The 24,975-nt window shown below is 45.6% G+C and overlaps 1 protein-coding gene across 2 annotated transcripts; it reads left to right on the top strand.

Annotated features, from left to right (window-relative positions):
• Positions 1 to 1,409: 1,409 nt before the first annotated feature.
• On the top strand, positions 1,410 to 15,980 carry LOC122751855 (zinc finger protein 883-like). 2 transcript variants are annotated; one of them, XM_043999068.1, is made up of 5 exons: positions 1,424 to 1,556; positions 3,143 to 3,187; positions 8,385 to 8,511; positions 9,990 to 10,085; positions 13,457 to 15,980. In XM_043999068.1, the coding sequence occupies exons 2-5, from the start codon at positions 3,155 to 3,157 to the stop codon at positions 15,286 to 15,288; spliced, it is 2,088 nt and encodes a 695-aa protein (XP_043855003.1). In that variant the 5' UTR covers positions 1,424 to 1,556; positions 3,143 to 3,154; the 3' UTR covers positions 15,289 to 15,980. The 2 variants fall into 2 exon arrangements, with proteins under 2 accessions (XP_043855004.1, XP_043855003.1); XM_043999069.1 differs by lacking the exon at positions 8,385 to 8,511 and having other exon boundaries at positions 1,410 to 1,556.
• Positions 15,981 to 24,975: the final 8,995 nt, after the last annotated feature.

The raw sequence follows: 24,975 nt of genomic DNA, 5'->3' as shown, positions 1-24,975 counted from the left end.
TTGGGATCGCATGGCCATGTAGAGGGTTGGCCTTGGCCAAGACAAGGGCTACCTCCTTAGGAGTAAAGTAAAGCCTGGAGTAAAGAAGCTGCTAGAAAATGGCATGAAGAGGATTAGTATGGAAATTATGGGATCATTTGGTCATTCAGTAAACATTTCTTTTTATTTATTTATTCATTCATTTATTCATTTATTTATTTATTTAATTTTTTTTTTTGCAGGGCAATGAGGGTTAAGTGACTTGCCCAGGGTCATACAGCTAGTAAATGTCAAGTGTCTGAGGCCATATTTGAACTCAGGTCCTCCTGAATCCAGGGCTGCTGCTTTATCCATTGCACTACCAGTAAACATTTCTTAAGTGCCTACTTTGTGCCAGGCACTCTGCTTAGTGCTGGGCATTACAAAATAAGAAAGGTAAACAGTAGTTTGTGCTCTCAAGGAACAATAGTATTCCATCATTTCCACACACCACAATTTGTAGCCATTCCCCAATCGATGGGCATCCCCTGGATGTCCAATCTTTGCCACCAGAAAAGAGCTGCTATGTATATTTCTGTACATAGAGGCCCTTGTCCTTTTTTATTTTTTAATATCTCTTTGGATATAGACCTATTAGTGGTATGACCCAAATGAATCTCACTTTCAAGGAGAATTGGATTTTGGAGTAGGGGGAAGGAGGAGAAAGGACTAAGAAAGAAGGAGAGAACACTGGGTCCCCCCTCAAGATACTGTTTATTAACCATTATTTCTCACACAATTATATCACCCTCTAGAATTTTTTTTTAATTACATTTCTTATTCAATGATTTCACAAACATTTCAATAGGAGAAAAGTTAGAAGCATAATCATAATATTAATGTTATAAAATGAAAACCTGAAACCAAATTACCAAATGCCATCAACTCAGTCACTTTATTTCTGACCTATCTTACATAGAAAAAACACTTCTTCCATCCATCCACCCGTTTGACACTCTATACTGATTGCATCCAGGGCAGAATAGAGTAATTCTGGTCCAACGTCATTTGCTTCTTATTCCTACAGTCCCGAATCCAATGCCCGTCAGTGTATTTTGCATCAAGGTCTGATTTACTGGCAGAGATGACTTTCAGTCAGTCTGGAGCTGCAGCTGTACCCTGACAGTCTTTCTGCTCTGAAGGAGGAGGAGCCGAGTCTGGGAGGGAGGTGGTGGAGGCCCTGGAGAGGAGGAGCCCGGAGAGATGATCGGCCTGGTGGGCGGTGCCCCAGGTGGAGTTTGAGCACGGGGGCGGAGTTTGGAGGCCTGGGAGGAGTTTAAGGCAGGAGAAGGGATCATTGGAGTGAAGGCATTGTAAGCGAGGGAGGGCGGGCTTAGCGAGGGGAGGCGGTCAGTGCTTGAGTCCTGGCTCTGGGTGTGATTGGAGGAAGGGCTCATTATGAGGACCTCAGGGGCTGGATCGGGAGGTGCTCTTGGGACTAGGAAGAGCCTTCCTGAGTGGGCTGATGGGAAGCCAGAAGTCTTTGAGCTGAGATCCCTCTGCCTTCCACATGCCCCCTCTGTGCTTGCAGATCCCAGGTAGGTCGGAGCTAGGGCCCCCCCACACACGCTGGCTTTTGCTGGCTGTCCTTGCCATTGGGTCTCATCCTCCAGATCTGCCAGAAGCACGCCTCCCTCCCAGGCCTGGCTACTGGACCAGCTCCCCCATATCTGTTCTAGACTCCCCATCACTTTCTCGATATCCTCGCGGACCCTCCTGAGATTTCCCATTGGGTCCCACTTTCCCAAACTTCAGCCTTTGCCCTTAGGGACCAGGTGTCCTGCTCAGGCCTTCCCAGCAGGACTCAGGTGTCCTTTCTCCCTGACCCCACTTCCTGATCAGATTCAGTTGTTCTGCCCTCAGACCCGGCCCCCGTCAGGATCCACAAGTCCCACCTTCCTGTTCCCAGGCCCCTCCTTGGAGGCAGGAGCCAAAGCTCTTTCCTGGCTCCCTTTATCTGAATTCCTGGCTCTTTGGCTGGTTCCCTTGAGGCATCCAAAGCCTGAGGACTAACAGAGGGACCCAGGAGTCCCCCCGGCTCCTATGTACACCTCAGGACAGAGTCGTCCTGCTTTCCCAGGCTCAGCTGTGCACAATAGTGGATCAGTCCTGTCACTCCCTGACCTCCATGACCTATACCTCCCAGCCCCTCCCTCAGTCCCACTGCCCCCACTTCTCTCAGGGCTCTCAGGTGCCCTACAAGGGGCTGAAGCCCAGACTGGGTTTTGCCTCCCAGTCTCTCAGACTTCCTCTGGACATTCCCTGGCAGATCCATTCCAGAGCCCTCCCTGTCAACTTTCCCTAGCTCCCCCCACCCACCTCCACCAAGCCCTCTATTGTCTAGATGATGCCTGTGTGTTAGTTGGGGAGAGGGGATGCTGGGAGGGCAGAATACCAGTTGGATGGAGAGCTGGGACTCAGGGCCATTGAGGCTCTGACTGGTCTCATTCCATCTAGGGGTGGACTCCTGCCTACCTGGTATCTGCAGAAGAGGGGGGGTAGGGTGGGGTGGGCTAGGGACAGTAAGAGAGAGAAGGGGGTTGTCTTCCTTTTCTGATCATCTTCATTTGCAAGCCTGACCCTCACAGATCCATCCTACCTTCCCTCCATAGGCTGCAGTATCTCCCCTGTAGGCAGGGCCTGGGCCTCTGTAAATCCCCAAAGGCCAGCCTCCTGCCTAGGAAGAGAGAGGAAGGACCTCTCCCCCTCTGGGATTCTTCTCCCTTCCAAGCTCAGTCTGCAGAGGACATAGGACTGCCCCAAGTGCAGACACCAACGTGGGAGGGGAATTAGAAATTTTATTACAAGTTACATCAAATAATACAATATCCCAGAGTATGAGCCCAGAGACAGTCAGCATGTCATTGAGATTATGGGGTGGGGGAGATGGGCTTTTCTGTGCTGAGCCAAAGAAGTGGGGAGGGGCTTTCCTCTCTACTGTGTCATGGGCATTAGAAAGGCATAGAATTAAAACATTCCATCTGGTTGTAAGAGCTTTGCTGTTTGCTACCTTTGTGGGGCCATAAAAGGTGGGAGAAGCTGGTCCCTGAGGTAGATAAGAATTGGGAGAAGATGGGGGAACTTTACAAAATGGACTCACTTTGGTAACTTTGCTCCCACACAGGATTGAGAGAGAATGGCTCCTGGGAGCAGCAGATCCCCAGCCGAGGTGAGTGCGGCCCATCCACAGCCATGACCAACATCATCAATCCAGGCCATTTCCATAGACCTAGGAGATGTCTACAAAGGTGGCAATTCCTTACTTATGCATCATGTCTTTACAAAAACAGGCATGAAATTGAATATAGTAACCACCCTTCTCTGCTCTCATCTTCTGTTTTAAGTAGATTCATTGGGATCCTGGTATCTTGAGCATTGCCCACCCCACACACCCACCTCCCCACCAATGCTGCCCTCTCCTGTTTGTTTTCCCCCTCTTTACAAGTGACTGACAAGGGTGACCACTTCACTCATTAGTCTCTATTACCTAGGGGTCATGTTATTGATGTGTTTGATTATGTTGGTTTTCCTAATATTGAACCAGCCTGGCATTCCTAGTATAAATCCCACCCATTCATAGAGTATAATCCTTGTGATAAATTGCTGTAATCTCTTTGCTAATATTTTATTTAAAATGTTTCATCAATATTAATTAGGGAATGTTCTTTCTCTGGTTTGGCTCTTCCTGGTTTGGGTATCAGCAGCATACATGTGTCATAAAAAGAATTTGCTAGAACTCCTATTTTTTCAAGTAGTTTACATAGCATTGGATTTAATAGTTATTTAAATGTTTAGGATTCACCTGTAAATCCATCTGGTCCTGCAGATTTTTTTCTTAGGTACTTCAATGATGGCTTGTTGTTTTTTTTTTTTCTAAATTGGGGTAATGCAAGCATTTTATTTCCGCTTCTGTTAATCTGGGCAATTTGTATTTTGGGAAATATTCATTCATTTCCTTTAGATTGTCAGATATACTGGCATGCAGCTGGGCAAATTAGCTCCTAAGTATTGCTTTAATTTTCTCTTATTAATTGATGCTGAATTCACCCTTTTCATTTTTGATACTGGTAATTTGGTTTCTTTTCTATTGTTCAATTAAATTAACCAAAGGATTATCTATTTTACTAGTTTTTTCATAATACTAGCTCTCTAGTTTTATTTATTAATTGAACGGTTTTCTTGCTTTCAATTTTATTGCTCTCCTTTGATTTTCAGAATTCCAATTTGGTATTTAATTGGGGATTTTTAATTGTTCTTTTCCTAGCTTGTTTAGTTGCATGCCTAATACATAGATCTCTTTCTCTATTCATGTAAGCATTTAGAGATATGAGATGCAGCTAAAGCAGTTTGAAGAAATTTTATAAGTTTTGGTATGTTGTCTCATTGTCCTTCTCTTCGATGAAATTACTGATTGCTTCTATGATTTGTTGTTTAACCCACTCGTTCTTTAGGATGAGATTATTTTCCAATTTATTTTAGTCTATCTTTCCATGACCCTTTATATACATACTTTTTATTGTATCAAGATCTGAAAAGGATGCATTTATTATTTCTGCCTTTCTGCATTTGACAGTGAGGTTTTTATGCTCTAATACGTGGTCAATTTTTGTGTAGACCACATGTACCATCATGAAAAAGGAATATTCCTTTCTATCCCCATTCAGTTTTCTCCAGAGGTCTGTCATATCTAAATTTTCTAAGATGCTGCTCACTTCCTTAATCTCTTTCTTGTTTATTTTGTGGTTATATTTATCTAGTTCTAGGAGCAGCTAGGTGGTGTAGTGGAGTCAGGAGTACCTGAGTTCAAATCCGACCTCAGACACTTAACACTTACTAGCTGTGTGACCCTGGGAAAATCACTTAACCCCAATTGCCTCACTAAGATAAAAAATAAAATAAAATAAATATTTATCTAGTTCTGAGAAGGGAAGGTTGAGGTCTCTTACTAGTATAGTTTTTTTCTGTGACTTATTCTTTTTTTTTTTAATTTTAATTTAAAAAAAAATTTTTTTAGCCACCTAGCTGCCCCCTCTTACTAGTATAGTTTTGCTGTCTATTTCTTGCTGTAACTTTTTGTTTCCTTTTCCAAGATGTTGACAGTTTTTTCATAATTCTCTTGCATAGCTCTTTTTGTATTTTTTCTACTTCTCTTATTGGATTTTTAAAACCCTTTTTGAGCTCTTCCTCTTTTTTTTTTTTGTTTGTTTGTTGGGTTTTTTTGGAGGGCAATGAGGGTTAAGTGACTTGCCCAGGGTCACACAGCTAGTAAGTGTCAAGTGTCTGAGGTCAGATTTGAACTCAGGTCCTCCTGAATCCAGGGCCAGTGCTTTACCACTGCGCTTTACCACTTTACTAGCTGGCCCTGAGCTCTTCCAAGAAGGCTTTTTCATCTTGAGACCAATTCATCTTCTGCTCTGAGGCCTCACATGTAGGCATTTTCACATTGCTGTCCTCTTCAGAGTTTGTGTTTTGGTTTTCTCTGTTGCCATAGTAGATTTGTATGTGGAGGATTCTTTCTGTTTCTTACTCATATTTTAGCCTGCTTTGTGATTTTTAAAGTTGAGCTCTGCTCCTGGGGCATAGTGGGCACTTTCCCAGCCTTTTTGTGCTAGGGGCCAGGGGCCTGATGTCTGGCTTTCTGCACTGGGGCTTCAGGAGCTTATGGCCTGCTCACTGAACAAGAATGGCCTCGCTAGTTGCATCAATTGTGTATGAGATATTCCAGCTGTCAGTTTGCCTTCTGTGTTGTGGCTGGAGGCCTCACAACTGGCCTGCTGTGCCTCTAGCTCTCTGAGCCAGGCCTGAGAGGCCTCAGATGTTGATTTGGGCTGTGGCTATGAGCCTCCTGCTGCCTTTCTCAGACACCCTCTGTGCTGTGCGGCACTCCTCTTTTACCCCAATGAGGCAGACCTTTCCTCAAGTCCTTCTAAGTTATCTTAAGCTGGAAGATTGTTTCACTCCATCTTTTTGTCGGTTCTGTAGCTCCAGAATCTGTTTAGAGGCTTGATTTAATGTGATCTCTGAGGGAAACTGGGGAGAGAGCTCAGGCAACTTCTGGCTTCTCTTTGCCATCTTGGCTCTCCCTTGTCCCTTTCCCAACTCTTGTGCTTTGGTGTTGGTGCTACTCATGTCCTTCTGCCTCAGGTCACACAAGCCTTCTAAAGTTTCTCTGAATCCCTCTCCTTTTCCAGTTCTTGGATCAAGTCAATAAGCATTTTAGAAAGGCCCTAGCTATGCGAGCCTCAAATTTCTAGTACAGAAAGCTCTGAGACACTTCGCTGCTCTTGTGTTTCTAAGACCTACCCAGGCACCATGATGGAAGGCATTTCTACTGCTCCAAAGAGGCCACTGGGATTCTCATTCCTGCCTCCGTTGTTCCCAGGCACCAGGACTAGCTTAACCTCATGCCACAATACTATAGAAATTTGTCTTTGTTCTGTCCTGGGCAGATTGCCATGTACTGCAGAGACCATAAGAGTGGCAAGGAGAAGAGGAAGGCCTGAGAGACCTGTTAGTGTGTCAGGGGCTTCAGACAGTTTCTTGGCAATGTTGATGCTGCTATAGGCCAGAGCAGGGAATAATGGAAGGAACTGCCTGACTCAAGCCAATACTCACTTTAGATGTTAAGCAAAAATCAGGCATTCCATTTCACAAGAAAAGGAGGTCTAAAAGCACATTCCATGAGGATACTGGAGTTCTTTCACTTGACTAGAAAAGGCTCCCCTCACTTCCATGTAGGCGCTTATCTGGTTAGCAGAGCAAGGTGAGACAATGGGCCATTCTGGGAAATCTGCTGTCTGAAGGACCCTGATTTCCTGAGGGTTGATTTTTATGACTTTAGGCTGCCAGGCAGCCACACTCATTTGTCCAGAGGCCCTCAGACTACTGCTTGAAGGGAAGCACATGGAGTTCTAGGTGTATGTTTAGATCATTTATTTCTCAGACCTTTTTTTTTTTTTTGGTGGGGCAATGAGGGTTAAGTGACTTGCCCAGGGTCACACAGCTAGTAAGTATCAAGTGTCTGAGGCCAGATTTGAACTCAGGTCCTCCTGAATCCAGGGCCAGTGCTTTTTCCATTGCACCACCCAACTGCCCTCTAGATCACTTATTTTTCAAAGAAACTAGAAAAATTTTTCTGATGGATTAGCTCAAACAAAACACAAGTTAATTAAAGATTGCTTTTTTTAAGCAATAAGGGGACCCTCCTTTCTGCATTGTTGTTGTTCAGTGATTTCAGTCATATTTAACACTTAATAAGCCTATTTGGTGGTGGTGTTTTTTGGTGGGGGGGGGGGAAGAGGGTGGTTTGCAAAGCAGTTGGTGTTGTGACTTGCCCAGGGTAATACATCTAGTAAGTGTCAAGTGTCTCAGGTCAGATTTGAACTCAGATCCTCCGCACCCCAGGTCTGGGGCACTATCCACTGTGCCACTCGGCTGCCCCTGTTTGGGATTTTCTTGGCACAAATACTGGAGTAGTTTGCTATTTCCTTCTCCAGCTCATTGTACAGATGGGAAAACTGAGGTAAACAGGGTTCAGTGACTTCCCAAGGGTCACACAGCTAGTAAGTTTCTGAGGCCACATTTAAACACATAAAATTGAATCTTCCTGATTTCAAGCCCAGTGCTCTATCAACTGTGTCACTTAACTAGTCCTTCTCCATCCTAGTGACTCTTATTACTAAGTAACTTTATAATTAAGAAGTATATGCTATAGACAAATGGACACAATCAAAGGCATGAACTGTTTTGACTAGACCATAGCATACCCAGAGTGACCTCAAGTCCTCAATGTAATAAGAGATAAATCTTCACTTTGCTGGAAACCATCTCACACCACTCAGTGCAGTCCAGATTCTGATGAATATCTCTTTAGAATCTTGTTCCTGCTTTCAAACAGACAAGACTTTATTTCTGCCATTCAGGAAGATCTTTTTTTTAAACTTTATTGTCTACTAAGTGATGATATTAAATGTTTTTCCCCCCAGAATGCAGTGTACCTGCCAGTTTCTCACAGATTTTTCTTTAGAATATATCATGTTTATCAGTTTTGGATAAGGAAGAAATTTCCCATCACCCTCTCTCTTCTCCACAGGTGCTCCTTCCTCACAGATAGAACACAAACTTTCTCCTTGATTGCAAAGAGAGACACATTTCATAGTAAAATCTTTCTCAGCTTTATTCTAACTGACAATAAAAAATGCTTTTCTTAAAGTTGCATCAGGCTCTGACTGACTGGTTTCAGGGGTTGATTCTGACCCTCATAAAGGGTTTGACCTTTGAACATATCCCTTTTCTGTGCTTCAGCTTCCTCTCTCTAGTTCTGAAGTGTCTTTCAGCTCTTTGTCCTCTGACCTCTGATGATTTAGGAGTCAGTGACATTCAAGGATGTGGCTGTGGACTTCACCCAGGAGGAGTGGGGGCTCTTGGACCCCCCTCAGAAGGAGCTGTACAAGGAGGTCATGCTGGAGAATGCCTGGAACCTGCTCTCCCTGGGTAAGGACACTTTGCCTGCAATCAAAGGGAATATCCTTATTCCCTCCTGTGCAGGCTTTGGAGCATCTATGACTTATCAGAGAGGGAAGAGTGCTGGTCTCCTGTGTCCCAGAGACAGGCTCCTTCTGCTTTCTGCTTCTCCTATAGAAAGTCTTTGCATTGTGTGATGGGAACCTGAGGGTTTCCTTGGTTGTTATTGAAGCTGCCCCTTAGCAGTCCTAGGTAGCTTCAGGTTAAAGATCAAATCCATGTGGAAGCATCTCAGACATGGAACTAATGTCAGAGGTGACTTAGTCTAACCTCTCCCTGGACATGAGTTTTATCTGCCAAGTCTCTGCAAACTGCCCAGGCAGCTTTTCCTTGACCCCCCCTTCCTTTTGGGAGGGGTCTAGTGTTTGGAGTATTCTTCTCTTCAACAAGCATACACTGGTCACTCCCAGCTCTGGTTTGTGACCAGTGTAGCAGGTGTGTCCTTCAGCTTCCTTCTTACTGCCCTAACATTCCAGCAGAGACGGTTAGAAAGAAAGGGAAGGGAGGAAGCATTTCTATGCACCTGCTACTTGCCAGGGGCTTTCTCTCCAATATTGTGGTACTTCATCCTCCCAATAATCTTCCAGGTTCAGTGATCTTATTATTATCCCCCTTAGTCAGTTGAGGAAATTGAACCAATCAGGTTAATTGAATTGGCCAGGGGCATCCAGCTGGTAACCGTCTGAGGCCAGCTTTAAGTCCAGGCATTCCTGACTCCAGGCCCAGGGCTCTCTCCACTGCTGCTCTATCAGCTGCCTCTAATGTCTAGAGAAGGGAATCTGAGCAATGAGTCCATCCTTCTAGGAAGAAGGTTTCCTGAGACCATGATGTTCCTCCCAGCCTCTCCCCAAAGCTCCCTAAAATAAAGGCTATAGAAATGATCCTTCAGGCATCCTGGGACCTTTCCTGTGGTCCTTGCTTGCATGCCCCTGTCTTTGGGAGGAAGACGAGACTGGAGCAGAAATAGAATTTGAACCAACTAGGGCTTCTGGAGTTTGCCAGCAGGAGACTCTCCCCTGGAGAGGCAAACACCCCCTGAATGAACAGCCCCCAAGGTTTACAAAGGTTTCAGGGAGTGAGGAGCAGGGTAGAGGGACAGGCCAAAAGCTCAGTCATCAAGGTCCCTGTAGCTGGGGCTCAAGGCTTATCTGGCACCATATTACCTTTTACCCAGTTTTGGGGTTAGGAGTTTCTGAGAGAATGGAAGATGACAGAAGGGGGCAGAAGGTTTGGCTGGTTCTCAGGACAGGTTGTACAAGAGGATAACATGGCACATCCTGTTTTGGGTGACTTGCTTTATAAGCACTGAGGGTGAGTACAGGCTCATGTCTGAAAATAATGGAGTGATTCTCAAAATGGAGCAGCTGTGTATCCACCCCCTTTCCCTAGAGAGAAGCAAATCCCCAGGTTCTCTCCATGCTCATCCCCAACTGGTTTTCCCTGCCCAGGGCTTCCCGTTCCCAGAGAAGATGTGATCTCTTATTTTGAGCAAAGGGAAGCACCGTGGATGCTGGAGCAAGAAGGCCTGAGGTGCTGCTGTGCAGGTGAGTGAGGTGACAGCAGGTATAGGAGACTCATGACGACAAGAGGCTTCGATGTGTTATGGTGAAGCAAGTGCTCAATTTGGGGGCAGGAAGACCTGCCTTGGATTTCTTTGTTAGACATTTTTAGCAGTGGCTTCCTGGGCCAGTCCCTTGAACCCCCAAGCCTCAGGTTTCCCATCTGTACAATGAGGGGGCTGGACTTCATGGCCTTTCAACTCCCTTCCAGGGATCAAGCTGTGATCCTATAGGAAGTCACTGTTTGTAATTTGGGGCATGAAACTCTCCTGAAAGTGTAAAGGGGCTAAGGCTTTTCAGTTTGAGCTCTTTCTTAGGCCTTCAAGTCAGCAAACACAGAAGGGTCTGCTACATGCCAGGCCCTAAGCACTGGGGTCCTAAAGAGATGCCAGGGCCGTCCCCATCTCCCATGGAGCTCACAGTCTGGTGGTGCAAACAACTCTACAACTATGTAAGAGCCCACTATGGACAAGTTGGAGCTGGTCAAGAGAGGGAAGGCCCTAAAGTGAAGGAGGGCTGGGAAAGGCTGAGTGTGGCAGGGGAGCTCCAGCTAGGGCTTCTGGGAAGGCAGGGTGGGCATTCTAGCCAACAGGGAGGGGAGGAAAACCCATGGTGTCAGGAAGTAGAGTGTTCTGTTCACAGAACAGAAGGGAGGCCCTCACCCCTGGAGTCTAGCATATCTGGGGGAAATAGGGTGAAAGAAGCTGGAGGAGAATCAGAGGGGTAGGGGATGAAGTGCCTTAGCAGCCCCAGAGGGGTTTATATGGGATCCCTTTTCTGGGCAGCCACTGGGGCTTGTCTAGTAGGTGGTGACCTGGTCAGGTGAGAGCTTTAGGAAGATGAACTTGACAACTGGGGGGAGGAATGACTGGACTGGGGGGAGATGAGGCAGCCAGACCAACCAGCAGACCCTTAAGGACCTCAGGTGTAAGGTGAGTGGCACTTGGACCCAGACAGGGACAGTTTGGGGAGAGAAGGGGCTGTCTTGGAGACATGGTACACAGCTGGAATCACAGGACATTGGAACAGATTGAACATGGGGGTGGGGAGTGTGACTGTGGGGGTCCAGGCATTCAGGCAGTTACTTTGTGAGCCTGGGCTCTGGGGAGCATGCCTCAGAGATCATTAGGAATGTAGCAGGAAGGAGGGTGGGGGGAAAGAGGCTGAGATTCCTTTTGGATAGAGGAGAAGCAGAAGGTGGATGACAGGATGGAAGGAGAGAATTTGCACCATTTAAAGGGATTTGCTTCAGGGAGCAGAAAGATGATCTTGTTTTCTGCTGCTGAGGTCAAAGAGGAAAAGGAGAATCTGATGTGAGATGAGGAGGAGGAGATAGCTCTTGGTAAAGGTCCAGTTTTGTCAGTGAAATAAAAGGCCAAATTCTCAGGTGAGAAGGTGGGGGAGGGGTGGAAGCCAGCCATAAGGGAGCTTTGGGGAGAATTGCAAAGATTTGTAAAAGCTGCTAGGGTGAGTGGCATAGGGCATCAGGGAGATGGCAGAGCATTGCCTTGCCCCAGTGGGGGCCCAGCTGAGGGGACCTACCTAAATTTGTGGTGGACCCAGGAAGCCTTCTTTTATGATTTTATTCTCCTCCATTCAACACTCCATGAGGAGGAGAAAAGGCTGCTGTCTTACTTGGAAGTCATCCAAAGCCAAGCTTTGCCTAAATCCTCAGCCCAAGTCCCTTTCTGGCTCCATCTCTGTCCCATTCTTGCAGAATCCTTGGTCAGGCTCCTGCATCTGACAGCTAGGAGAGAGACCAGAATGTGGGCACTGGGGCCTAGGGTCAGGCCTGGGCCCAGTCAGGCCCTCAGTAAACACTGGTTAGGCACCTTCTGGTTTTGGTGCTGTGCTAAGCCCTGAGCATACCAAGGAAGGTAAACGTCCCTGCTGTCACAGAGCTCACAGTCTACTAGGCAAACATGGAGATGGTTTGAGAAGAAGCAACAGCTCATGAACCTCACTCACCCTGAGCTGATCTCCTCACAAAGAGAGAGTGTTGGAATGGACAGACATTTAGATCAACAGGGAAATAAGGGAATACAAAGACTGGGTATGATAACAGTTTAAGGAAAGCAGAATGAGGCAAGAGGAGAAATCAAAATAATAATGATAAAAATAATAGCACCCCCTTTTGTTGTGGCTGCTGTTGAGGCTAGAATTGTGCCAGAGACATGGGCATCTGCTGCCCCATGGCCTTGGGCCTCAACAAGGTCCAGGAAGTTACCAAAAACGCTTCAAAGCCATGACACAGCCGCCGCCATGGGCGCCTGACCAAACACACCAAGGTTTTGAGAGATATGATCCAGGAGGTGTGTGGGTTTGTCCCTTTTAAGAAGTGGGCCACGGAATTGTTCAAGGTCCCCAAGAAGAAGCGAGCCCTAAAGTTCATCAAAAAAAGGGTGGGGACTCACATCCAAGCCAAGAGGAAGAGAGAGGAGCCCAGCAATGTCCCGGCTGCCATGAGGAAGGCTGCTGACAAGAAGGACTACACTGGACCCTGTCGACCTTTGGCCATTTACCCAGTAAAGATCTGACAAACAACAGACAAAAAAAGTTAGCCCACACTTATTCTTCAGTCATTTTTCAGTCTTTTCTCACTCTGTGTGACCTCATTTAGGGTTTGTTTTGGCAGAGATCCTGGAGTGGTGGACCATTTCCTTCTCTACCTCATTTGACACATGAGTAAACTGAGGCAAATAGAGTTAAGTCACTTGCCTGTGGTCCCACAGCTAGTAAGTGTCTGAGGCCAGAGTTGAACCCACGAAGGTGAGTCTTTCTGACTTCAGGCCTACCAGGTAGTAGATAGCTTTTACTAGCACCTACTCTGTGACATGCAGTAGATAAACATCTCATTTGATCTTCATAACTCTAGGAGTTAGGCACTATTATTATGCTCATTTTACAGATGAGGAAACTGAGGCAGAGAGAGGTCAAGGACAAGGCTCACAGTACTAGCAAGTTTTATGAAGAGAGACTTTCACAATATGACTAATGTGGAAACTTGTTTAACATGATTGTACATGTATAACCTATACCAGATGGCTTGCTATTTAAGGTAGGGAGCAAGAGAAGGAGGGAGGAAAATTTGAAACTGAAAATCTTAGAAAAATGAATGTTGAAAACCATCTTTACATATAATAAGAAAAAAGACTATTAAGTCAATAAACTCATCCTTCAAATGTGAGCTAATGACATTTTCAAATGGTTGACTCTACCCATTGAAGTTTGAAGACTTTTCTCTTTGCCTGTGGGAAGAAAAATATAAATCACTTTATATTCTACCAGTAGAGTGAAGGGGATATAATTTTATAACTGTGTATATGTGACTATGAAGCTTTATTTGTTTCTTTTAGGAGAGATCAGACTTGAAATGAAAGAGATTCCTGCAGAGATAGGTCTTTCTGTGAAAGAAACTCACCAGCAAAGATGCATAAATATTGATCTCTCTCACTTTGACAGGAGAGAAATCTGTGCTGTAACACATCAGAGAATTCACACTGGGGAGAAACCTCTTGATTGTAATCAATGTGGAAAGACTTTCACATCCAATTCAACTCTTCTTAACCATCAGAGAATACACACTGGAGAAAAACCTCTTGAATGTAATCAATGTGGAAAGACTTTTACATCCAGGTCAACTCTTCTTAGCCATCAGAGGATCCACACTGGAGAAAAACCTTTTGAATGTAATCAGTGTGGAAAGACTTTCACATGGAGGTCAAATCTTGTTAACCATCAGAGAATCCACACTGGAGAGAAACCTTTTGAATGTAATCAATGTGGAAAGACTTTCACATGGAGGTCCCATGTTGTTCACCATCAGAGAATCCACACTGGAGAGAAACCTTTTGAATGTAATCAATGTGGAGAGACTTTCACATGGAGGTCAAATCTTGTTAAACATCAGAGAGTCCACACTGGAGAGAAACCTTTTGAATGTAATCAATGTGGAAAGACTTTCCCATGGAGGTCACGTCTTATTAACCATCAGAGAATCCACACTGGAGAGAAACCTTTTGAATGTAATCAATGTGGAGAGACTTTCACATGGAGGTCAGATCTTGTTAAACATCAGAGAATCCACACTGGAGAGAAACCTTTTGAATGTAATCAATGTGGAGAGACTTTCACATGGAGCTCAAATCTTGTTATACATCAGAGAACTCACACTGGAGAGAAACCTTTTGAATGTAATCAATGTGGAAAGACTTTCACATGGAGGTCAAATCTTATTATCCATCAGAGAGTCCACACTGGAGAGAAACCTTTTGAATGCAATCAATGTGGAAAGACTTTCCCATGGAAGTCAAATCTTGTTAACCATCAGAGAATCCACAGTGGAGAGAAACCTTTTGAATGTAATCACTGTGGAAGGACTTTCACATGGAGGTCAAATCTTGTTAAACATCAGAGAATCCACAGTGGAGAGAAACCTTTTGAATGTAATCAATGTGGAAAGACTTTCCCATGGAGATCAGATCTTGTTATCCATCAGAGAATCCACACTGGAGAGAAACCTTTTGAATGTAATCAATGTGGAGAGACTTTCACATTGAGGTCACATCTTGTTATCCATCAGAGAATCCACACTGGAGAGAAACCTTTTGAATGTAATCAATGTGGAAAGACTTTCATATCGAGGTCACATCTTGTTATCCATCAGAGAACACACACTAAAGAGAAACCTTTTGAATGTAATCAGTGTGGAAAGACTTTCACAAGGAGGTCACGTCTTGTTAACCATCAGAGAATCCACACTGGAGAGAAACTTTTTGAATGTAATCAATGTGGAAAGCCTTTCACATCCAGGTCAATTCTTCTTAACCATCAGAGAATCCACACTGGAGAGAAACCTTTTGAATGTAATCAATGTGGAAAGACTTTCACATGGAGATCAAATCTTGTTAAACATCAGAGAATTCACACTGGAGAGAAACCTTTTGAATGTAATCAATGTGGAAAGACTTTCCCATGGAGGTCACGTCTTATTAACCATCAGAGAATCCACAATGGAGAGAAACCTTTTGGATGTAATCAATGTAGAAAGAGTTTCCCATTGAGATCAGTTCTTGTTACTCATCAGAGATTCCACACTGGAGAGAAACCTTATAAATGTAGTCACTGTGGTAAAGCCTTCATTGTAAAGTCAGCCCTTGTTTCTCATCAGAGAATTCATAGGAAATAGGAGTCTTATATAACTGACATCAATGAGTCATGGTCTTGAAATGGAGTACAGAGCTTCTTTGACCACACAAAATTCACTCTGGTTCTAAGACATCTATGAACTCAGTGTGAGAAGCCTTTCAGTCAGAGATCATCTCTTATATACTCATTAGAGGATTCACACTACAAAGAAGCCTTATTCATGTGCTCATCTGGGATATGCTTTTTTCTGGAACATTGAGATTTCTGGTAAAGGTCGAGTTTTTTGCCTGATTGTAAAGGAAAGTTGAAATAAAAGAAAATAATGCATGCCAACACTCCCGTTTACAAAAAAAATAAACAAAAAAGGAGACAGTAGGGTCATGAACTGCAGGATTGTGTGAAAGAAGACATCTGGATGTTCTCAGAAATAGAATGTCTTCAGAATGAGGAAAAGGATTTGAGTCAGTATTATGTCAACTGGGGAACAATGTTTGGTGAAGGGAAGACAGCATGATTTGACCAAGGGTATAAAAATTGAGGTAATTTGGGGGAATTTTGTGGTCTCCCACAGGCCACTTGTATATATGGCCTACAATACATGTATGTATCAGCCTACATTAAGGCTAAGAGTCTCGGGGGCAGCTAGATGGTGCAGTGATAGAGCACTGGCCCTGGATTCAGGAGTACCTGAGTTCAAATCCAGCCTCAGACACTTGACACTAGCTGTGTGACCCTGGGCAAGTCACTTAACCCCAATTGCCATGCAAAAAAAAAAAAAAAAAGCTAGGAGTCTCAATGGAGAAATATGTTTAGTGTGATTATACATACATAACCTATATCAGATTGCTTTCTGTCTTGGGGAGGAGGGAGGGAAAAGAAATTTGGAACTAAATCTTATGAAAATAAATGTTGAAAACTATCTTTACAGGTAACTGCAAAATAAAATACTTTTATGATTTTTAAAAAAGATAGTCTCCCTGTTTTTCTCACTCTGGTCAAGCTGGGCAGGCAGACAAGACATGGGAGGGGTGTCAGTCTCATTTCCAAGTCTGCCAAAAGTTATGACTTCATAAACTAAAGACTAAATTTATGATGTTAGGAAGAAAGTGGGGTCGAGATGGCAAAGTAAAGGCAGAAAGTCACCTGAACTTTCCCAAATTCCCCTCTAACAACTTTATATAATTCCTCAAATCAATTTCTAGAGGGGCAGAAGCAGCAAATGTTGGGATGAAAGCATTTTCAATCCAAGATAACTGAGGAGACAGGCGGGATAGATGGATGTGGTTGGGGAAGGGGCACAGTGCAGTGCAGGCCTCTCACTATCAGGACAACAGCAGCAGCTTAGAGATCTCTCAGCTCAGGTAGTAAAGGGGTTAAACAACTGGGCAGCAGGAGGTTACAAGGGACCCTTTGCTGGCACTGGGAGCAGGATCATCTTGTATTGCATGTTTGAGTTTCCCATCACAACCCCAGGGTGAAGGGAAGAGGGAAGGAGAAAATTTGTAACAATTTTTTTTTTAAGTGAGGCAATTGGGGTTAAGTGACTTGCCCAGGGTCACACAGCTAGTAAGTGTTAAGTGTCTGAGGCCGGATTTGAGCCTAGGTACTCCCGACTCCAGGGCCGGCACTTTATCCACTGCACCACCTAGCTGCCTCAACAATTTTTTTTAAAATGATAAACTTTTTACATGTAATTGGGGAAAAAATAAAGTGCTGCACTCAATATAACAGCAGATTTGGAAAACTCAACAGTGGCCAACACCAAAATGAATCTCCACTAAGAACCAGAAGCGGTCATGCACTGTCTACTTGCAGACCTGCCAGAGTGGGAGAGCTCCCTGCACCTCCTGAAGCCACTCAGCACACCTGGGGACAACTTTTCTGTTAGGAGGGGTTTACTTTGGATTTGGTTGAGGTTTGTTTTTTTTAATTAAGCTTAAATTGGCCTCTGTAACATCCGTGTGTGTTTCCCAGTTTTCCTCCTGGACACCAACTAAACAAGTCCAAGCACGAGCCCCCTTCCATAACATTGCCCTGATTTTCTGTCACTAAATGTACTGGGCCTCCTTGAGTCAGGCTGATCCCAGATCAGAGACTATGGCAGCAACCTGGGGAAGATGTGATGAAGTCCTACAAGGAGTTGTTTGCAGTGAGAGTGAACAGGGGGCTCAGATCTGAGAGATGGAATGAAAGTAGCAAAGGGGAGACCTGGCAGCTGATTGGATGTGTGCTGGGAAAGAGAGGAGTGCAGGATGATGGCAACCCTAGGAAGCTGGGAGGCTGAAAGATGGTGGGGCCGTCCATGGAAAGAGGGAAGCTTGTAAGGGAAGGAAGGTGCAGAGAACAAGAAAATGGTCGTTCAAGTCTAGACATGTTGGTGTTCAGTGGTTTGGGGACATTTCCCAAAGGTGCTGGAATGGAAGCTTAGAGGAGGGCTGGAGCTTGCTCCATCTCAGAGTCTTCAGTCTGAAGATGACTCTTAAGTCAATCCAAGAGGCAGGATGGAGTGTTACAGAATAGGGACTGTTTCAGTTGGGCTGTGGTCTAGGGTCCCTCCAAGAAGACTGAATGTCCAGGACAGAGGAGAGGCCACCATATTGGGCAATTAGGAGTTCTTTGATAACTTTAGAGGGAGCAGTTTTAGGAGATTGAGGGTGAAGGTCAGTTTGCAAGGGATTTCAGAGTAAGGGAGAGAGATGATTTTTCAAGGAGTTTGGCTAAGAACAGGAGGTGAGGGAGAATGGTAGCTCAGAAGTGGTGAAGGTATAATAAAGGGATGGAGGAAGCAGCTGTATTTGAAGGCAGCAGGAAGGAACCAGCTGGTTGAGCAAGGCTGAAAATTTGAGAAAGGAGAGAGATGATTGAGGTGGCAAACTCTTGGAGAAGACAGGATAGACTGGGATCACATGCCCACGTGGAGGCTTGGCCTTGGCAAAGACAAGAGCTACCGCTTTGGGAGATCCTGGAAGAAAGAAGCTACTGGAAGAACACAAAGGGTTTTGATATGGAGAGAATGGGAGTATTCAGTCATTCAATAAACATTTCTTAAGAGCCTGCTATGTCCCAGGCACTATCCTTCATGTTGGGATTAAAATAAAAAATAAGTGAGAGTCTGTATCCCAAAGAAACTCACAAAATAATGGGGCAAACAACCAGTTGACTAATCCTTTGGAAACCAGCTATAGACAGAAGCAATTGGATGTAATTAAAAGAGGGAAGATGCTGGAATGAAGAGTGGTTGGGCAGGGCTTCCTGCAGAAAGGGAGACTTTAGATGGGACGTGAAGGTAGCTAGGAGGCAAAGTGAGGAGGTAGAGCTTGCTGGTCATGGAGGACAGCAAGACAAATGCCTTGGAGCCAAGAGATGGAATATCTTCTTGCTGGAATAGCCAGGAGACCAGGGTCATCACTTCCAAGAGTAGGGGGCAGCAAGGAAGGGGTGAGGAGAGGGCAAAAGGAAGTGGTGCCTCCTCATGAAGGACTTTCAAAGTAAAAGGATTTGAGGTTTGATCATGGAAGTGGTAGAGACCCACTGGAGTATGGGAGTGTCATGGTGGGATCTTCAAGGCATTGCAGTGGGGCAAACAGGCCAGCCATCCAGCAGTTGTCCAAGGGTGAGGTGATGAGGTGGGAACATCAGTGGAGAGAAGGGATGTATTTCACAGATGTTGCACAGGGGAAAATGGCTCAGTTGGGATGACAGAGAGGATTCAAGGAGGACATCTTGGTTGTGAGACTGAGGGCCTGGGGGCATGGTCTGGTCCTTGACAGGGATAGGGTCAAGAAGGAGAAAGAATGAGTTCAGGTTCACACAGGCTGATTTTTCACAGGAAGAGCTTCCTTGGCCCTGCTGCATCTTTAGTTTTGTTTCTCACAGGAAAACCCCATCTGGTTGATTCTAAGCCCATGTCAGTCAGAATTATCTTACCTAGAAATCCAGCTGTCCATTAGACCCTCTGGACTGATTGCATTCAGAGTAGAATAGGGTAATCCTGATCCAATTCCATTTAATTCTCATTCCCACACCTCCTAAACCCTTCCCCTTAATCCCACATTATTATTTTTATTTTTAATTTTTGCGGGGCAATGAGGGTTAAGTGACTTGCCCAGGGTCACACAGCTAGTAAGTGTCAAGTGTCTGAGGCTGGATTTGAACTAAGGTCTTCCTGAATCCAGGGCCAGTGCTTTATCTACTGAGCCACTTAGCTGCTCCTTACTGCCACATTTTAAGTGTATTTTGCATTAAGGGAAGATGCACCCACAGGGGGTCAAACATCCCAGATTTCCTCCTGGGAGAACCCAGCTGCCTTTAAATGGGCCCCCATTCTCATTTAGAGGAGGAGGAATGTGATAACCAAACTAACTGCATTTTGTGAGCTACTTCCACTTTGAATCTAAGCTCCCCTTTGCTGTGAATCACTTTCTTTCCTGGAAATGTCCAGGCTGTCCCTTCCTTGGTCTCTCTCTTCCAAGTCCTAAAGTCCAGGATCTTTCCTCCCCTAAGAAGCATGGGGGAGGAGGAGCTCTCAGAGAGGACCAGCCTGCTGGGTGGTGGCCCTGGGGCCATAGGAGCCCTGGGCGGAGTCTAGGGCAGAGGAAGGCTTATCCCTGTGGCTGAGGCATTCCAGGTGATGGAGGGCAGGGCTGGGGGAGGAGAAGCAGGCAGGGGCCTGAGGTCAGGCCCTGGGTGTGATTGGAGAAAAGGGTCCACCCTGGGGCCTCAGGGGCTGGGAAGGGGGAGGCTCTGGGGACTAAAAGGACCCTCCCAGCATGGGCCGGCTGAAAACAGGAAGTTGGAGCTGAGATCTCCCTGCCTCTTCAGTGGAGCTGGGCTCCCTCTGCTTTCCCTGGGGCTCAGGTCTCTCTGCTTTCTGGAAGCAAGGTCCGGGTGCGCCTCTCAGGTAGATCTGAGCTAGCCACCCCCCTCCCCCTCCTATTTTCTGCTGCCTACTCTGGCCGGTGGGCCTTATTCTCCTCATCTGACCTTGTGTCTCCCAGCAACCGGCTTCCCTCCCAGGACTGGCTGTTGGATGAACTTCCCTCCCCCCCAGTCACTTCTTAAGTAGCCAGAGTCCTCGTCCCCGGACTGACCATCGAGTCACCCTTTCCCAAAATTCAGACCTTGCCCACAGGGACCCAGAGTCCTGCTTTCTGTCTTCTCATCAGGACCACCCAGGTGTCCTGCCTCCCTGCCCCCAGCTCCTAGTTAGGGATTTGGTTGTCCTGCCTTCACAGCCAGCCCCCTGCATGGATCCAAAGTTCTCTCTGCCCTGAGGCCCCCACTTTGTATGGAGGAACCAAACTCCTGCCCCACCCCCCCTCCTTATCAGGACGCGGGCCTCCTGGGCTGCTTCCCTATCAGATCCCAGGCACTGGTGCCCTGCCTCCAGTCTCCTGTTAGAGATTCCAAGTCCACCCTCTAGGAGAGGGTCCCAGGAGTCCCCCCCAACTCCTGGCTAGGCCCCCCAGACACAGTCATCCTGCTTTCCCAGGCTGAGCTGTCCACCTGGGGCACTTCTGTCCCTCCAGTGTCCCTGACCTCCCTGCCATGAGCCTCCCAGCCCTGCCCACTGCTCCCCTTGCCTGGGCCTCCTGCTTCCCTGCCCCCTCTTATTTCTGAGCCCTCAGACCCCTGCTGGGGACTGAATCCCAGACTGGCTTGTGTCTCCCAGCCTCAGGTTCCCCTGGTCATTGCTAGCAAGCTCATTCCAGAGCCCTCCCAGTCCTCCACCTTCCTTCTCTCCTGAATCAAGCAGTCACACACACACACACACACACACACACACACACACACACACACACACACACACACACACACACACTCCTTCTGAACTACTGATAGAAATGGTGTGTCTGCCTCAGTTGGCAGGAGACATTATTCAAGTCCTGGGGCCTTCTCCACCATTCCTTCCTTTTCCTGCTAAGTGAACAGTTAAGCAGAAAAGGGATTCTTCCCCTCAGATTAGAATAAGATCCATACATTCCTCAAACCCCAGGGGCTTATCTCTCTTTCCTGAGTTAAAGTTAGGTAATAAAGAATCATAAATTTTCAGGGTCTGGTCATCCCTGGGGTGGGGGCAGCCACTGTGGCACCACATCTGGGGGGGGGGGCGGTTAGGGAGGGTGGTCTATATGTTTAGAAGTGTCAGTGAAGAATGTGGACCCAGGTGGGGGAGGGACCTTGCATTAAGGATCTAGGATAAAAGAAGGGCACTTCACTAGAACAAATTGCAGTACCCAAGGGGAATTTGCTCATCCTTGCAAGGTCGAGAATAAATGGCCTTCCTGCTTTGCACCAGACCAGGGGGTCTTGTCTCAGTTTATCTGTTTCTTTCAACCAAACCCAGAGAGAGCCAAAGTAGTCTTGAGTGAGCCCAGAAAAAAAATTTAAAAAAATACTGAAATGGTGGTCGGGTTTTGCCCCCAAAAAAGACTAGCTTCAAGTGTTCAAAGGCCCTTTACAGAGCTCTTTAGACTAATCCAAAGAAAGGTGCCTTCTTTAGCTGTTAGTTTAATTGGCATTAATAAGGGCCTAGCACTTCCCTTGTTAGAGAGGTTATAGGGAAGGGGCTTAATTTGTGGAACTAGTCCAAGTCCTGGGACTTTTCTTTTCCAACAGGCCAAAGGGAAGGAGAATGGGGGAGGGGGAGGGCATGGTACTCAAGGAGACTCTCAGGTCTTGTCAAAGAGGCATCAGGCTCAAAGGCAAAGAATTAGGGCAGACACAATGGAGTGACTTATGTCCTCCCCCAAATCCACTTTTGACCATCTTCACAGTAACTCTTTGAGGTTGGTGCTCTTATTACCTTTACTTCACAGTTCAGAAAACTGAGGCAAACAGAGGCTAATGACTCACCAGGGTCACATAGCTAGTAAGTGTCTGAAGCTCGATTAGAACTCAGATCTTCATGATTTTCTACCATTTCATAGTGTTATGGTGGGAAATGGGGTACGGGTTGGTGGGTGTTGGGGTTCTTAGGAATTCCTCTTTAAAGAATTACACCCTCTTGCACACAAAACATAGTTAGAATAAGGTGATAGTTTATTTAGGAGCAAGGGAAGGGAAGGGTGGGGGGAGGGAAACCATAAAAGAAATCCTTGGACTTTTCATGGGGAGATTTGGCACAAAGCACATGGCTCAGAGGTACCAAATCTCCTCGAACAGGAGACTGGAAGGTACTTTTATAGAGGACTGATGGGGGTGGACCATCTGCCCGTGAAAAGTTGCTTTAGTGAGAGAGGACCATCCCCCACTGGTGGTAGCTGGGGGAATTGGGTGAGGAGTGGAGGACCATCCCCCACTGGTAGTGACTAAAGGAATTGGATGAGAGGTGGCTATAGATCCCTCTTCAGAATGAAAAGGCCGAAGCCACACCCAAACTTAACTCCCCAGGGTAAGGGAGACCAGAATGAAGGGTAGGAATCCGAAGCTAGCTCAGTCCCATTTGGTTCAGCTTATCTCTCTAGGCATTATCTGTCCTCTGGTTTAGTTTCTCAAGAAGAAGATTCCTCAGTGTGCCCCAGAGAACTTCTGTGGTGCACTGCACCTCATGACATGAGGCTGGATTTGAACTCAGGTCCTTCTGAATCTAGGGCCGGTGCTTTATCTACTGGGCCTCCTAGTAGCCTGTCTATTGCCATTTTGGTCATTTTTTCAATTGGCAGAGTATGAGATAAAACCTTAGTGTTGTTTGGGTTTACATTCCTCTTATTAGTGGTTTAGAGCATTTTTTCATGGGTTGGGAACACTTGACAGCTCTTCTTTTAAGAATTCATTTCGAGGGGCAGCTAGGTGGCGCAGTGGATAAAGCACCCGTCCTCGATTCAGGAGGACCTGAGTTCAAATGTGACCTCAGACACTTGACATTTACTAGCTGTGTGACCTTGGGCAAGTGACTTAACCCCAATTGCCTCACTTAAAAAAAAAATTCATTGCTTATATCCTTTGACCATTTATGAATTGGGGGATGGCTGGTAGTCTCCTGTTTATTAATTGTTTATCTATCTTGGATACCAAAACTTTGTTTTTGTTTTCCCATTCAAACACTTTCATATGGGTAATGTTGTCTGTGCAGAAAAAGATTTTCAGTTTCAAGTACTCAAAGTTTCCCCTTATTGTTGTAATGGCCTCTGTGTCTTGTATGGCTAAGAATACGTCTTCTGCATGTACCTCTGTATATGACCTGTTTCTCTTCTAATTTTTTTTTTTTTGTGGGGCAATGAGGATTAAGTGACTTTCCCAGGGTCACACAGCTAGTAAGTATCAAGTGTCTGAGGTCGCATTTGAACTCAGGTCTTCCTGAATACAGGGCTGGTGCTTTATCCACTGTGCCACCTAGCTGCCCCCTTCTAATTTGTTTTTATAGCCCGAGCTTTCATATTAAGGTCACAAATCCTTAGAGAAGGGGCAGCTAAGTGGCGCAGTGCAAAAAGTCCCAGGCCTGGAGCTAAGTCCAAATCTGGCCTCTGGATACTTGCTATCTCTATGATCCTGGGCAAGTCACTTCCCCCTGTGTGCCTCAGTTGCTTATCTGGAAAATGAGCTGGAGAAGGAAACTGCACTCCACGGTTTTATTCAGCCCTGTCCAATATCCCCTTCTTAATTTTGTCCTTTTTGTTGCTCTGTCATGACCCTGTTTGTAGTGTTCTTGTGACAAAGTGAAACTTAGTCTCCCTGTTTCCAGAGCTAAGGCCCAGCAAGCAAGCTGTGCCTTGTGCTTAGCAGGTCAGCAATCCTTTTCCATAACCCTCTGGATGATCCCAGCCTCTGGACTAGTCACACAATTCACCAGGGGTTCTCTGGTCAAAGGCAAACACCGGAGAAAGTCAGAACGTCCTGCAGTGATTCCAACCTTTCACATGCTGCCCCCTTGTTGGTAGGGCTACCATTCACTGAGCAGTCACTAGTCTAAGTATTGAGATCTGCCCCACTGCCCCAAGATGTGCAAGCCCCACCTTTCTTGCAAGCCTTTTTCCTCACTTAGAAAATAATCTCTCTCTCTAACCCCTGACCCTGTCTCTGGCCTGTCTTTTGCTGGCTGTACATAGGTTAGAGACCAGTTTTGGAAAAAGTCCAGTTGACACTTGGCATAGATACTGGACTGGATGCCTTGTCCCTCTCCAGTTCATTTTACAGATGAGGAAACTAAGGCAAACTGGGTTAAGTGACTTGGTTACACAGGGTCACAGAGCTAGTAAAGATTTTTTTAATAATAAACATTTTATTTAATGTCTTGAGTTATAAATTCTATCCTTTCTTCCCTCCCTCTCTTTCCTCCTCACTGAGGTGGTAAGCAATCAGATATAGGTTATATATGTGCAATTATGTAAAACATTACCATATTCATCATTTGGTACAAGAAAACTCAAAGAAAAGAAAGAAAGTGAAAAATAGCATGTCTCAGTCTGTGTTCAATCAATATCAGTTCTTTCTTTGGAGGTGGACAGCACGCCTCATCATGAGTCCTTTGGGACTGTCTTGGATCATTACATGACTGAGAATAGTTAAGTCATTCACAGTTCTGCATCAAACAATATTGCTGTCTATGTGCACAGCGTTCTCCTGGTTCTGCTCACTTCACTCTACCTCAGCTCATACAAGTCTTTTCAGGTTTTCTGAAATCATCCTGCTTGTCATTTCCTATACCACAATAATATTCTATCACCATCATATACCACAGCTTGTTTGGCCATTCCCCAGTGGATGGTCATCCCTTTGATTTCCACAT

This window comes from Dromiciops gliroides, chromosome 3 (genome assembly GCF_019393635.1).
Source record: "Dromiciops gliroides isolate mDroGli1 chromosome 3, mDroGli1.pri, whole genome shotgun sequence".
Classification (NCBI taxonomy): domain Eukaryota; kingdom Metazoa; phylum Chordata; class Mammalia; order Microbiotheria; family Microbiotheriidae; genus Dromiciops; species Dromiciops gliroides.
This window is presented reverse-complemented; position numbering and strand designations above follow the sequence as displayed.

Excerpts from the sequence above, each read along its gene's own strand:
- LOC122751855 (XM_043999068.1), top strand. The coding sequence starts at position 3,155 with ATGGCTCCTGGGAGCAGCAGATCCCCAGCCGAG. Across the intron at positions 8,512-9,989 it reads CTGGAACCTGCTCTCCCTGG|GGCTTCCCGTTCCCAGAGAA; the intron begins GTAAGGACACTT and ends TTCCCTGCCCAG. Across the intron at positions 10,086-13,456 it reads CCTGAGGTGCTGCTGTGCAG|GAGAGATCAGACTTGAAATG; the intron begins GTGAGTGAGGTG and ends TGTTTCTTTTAG.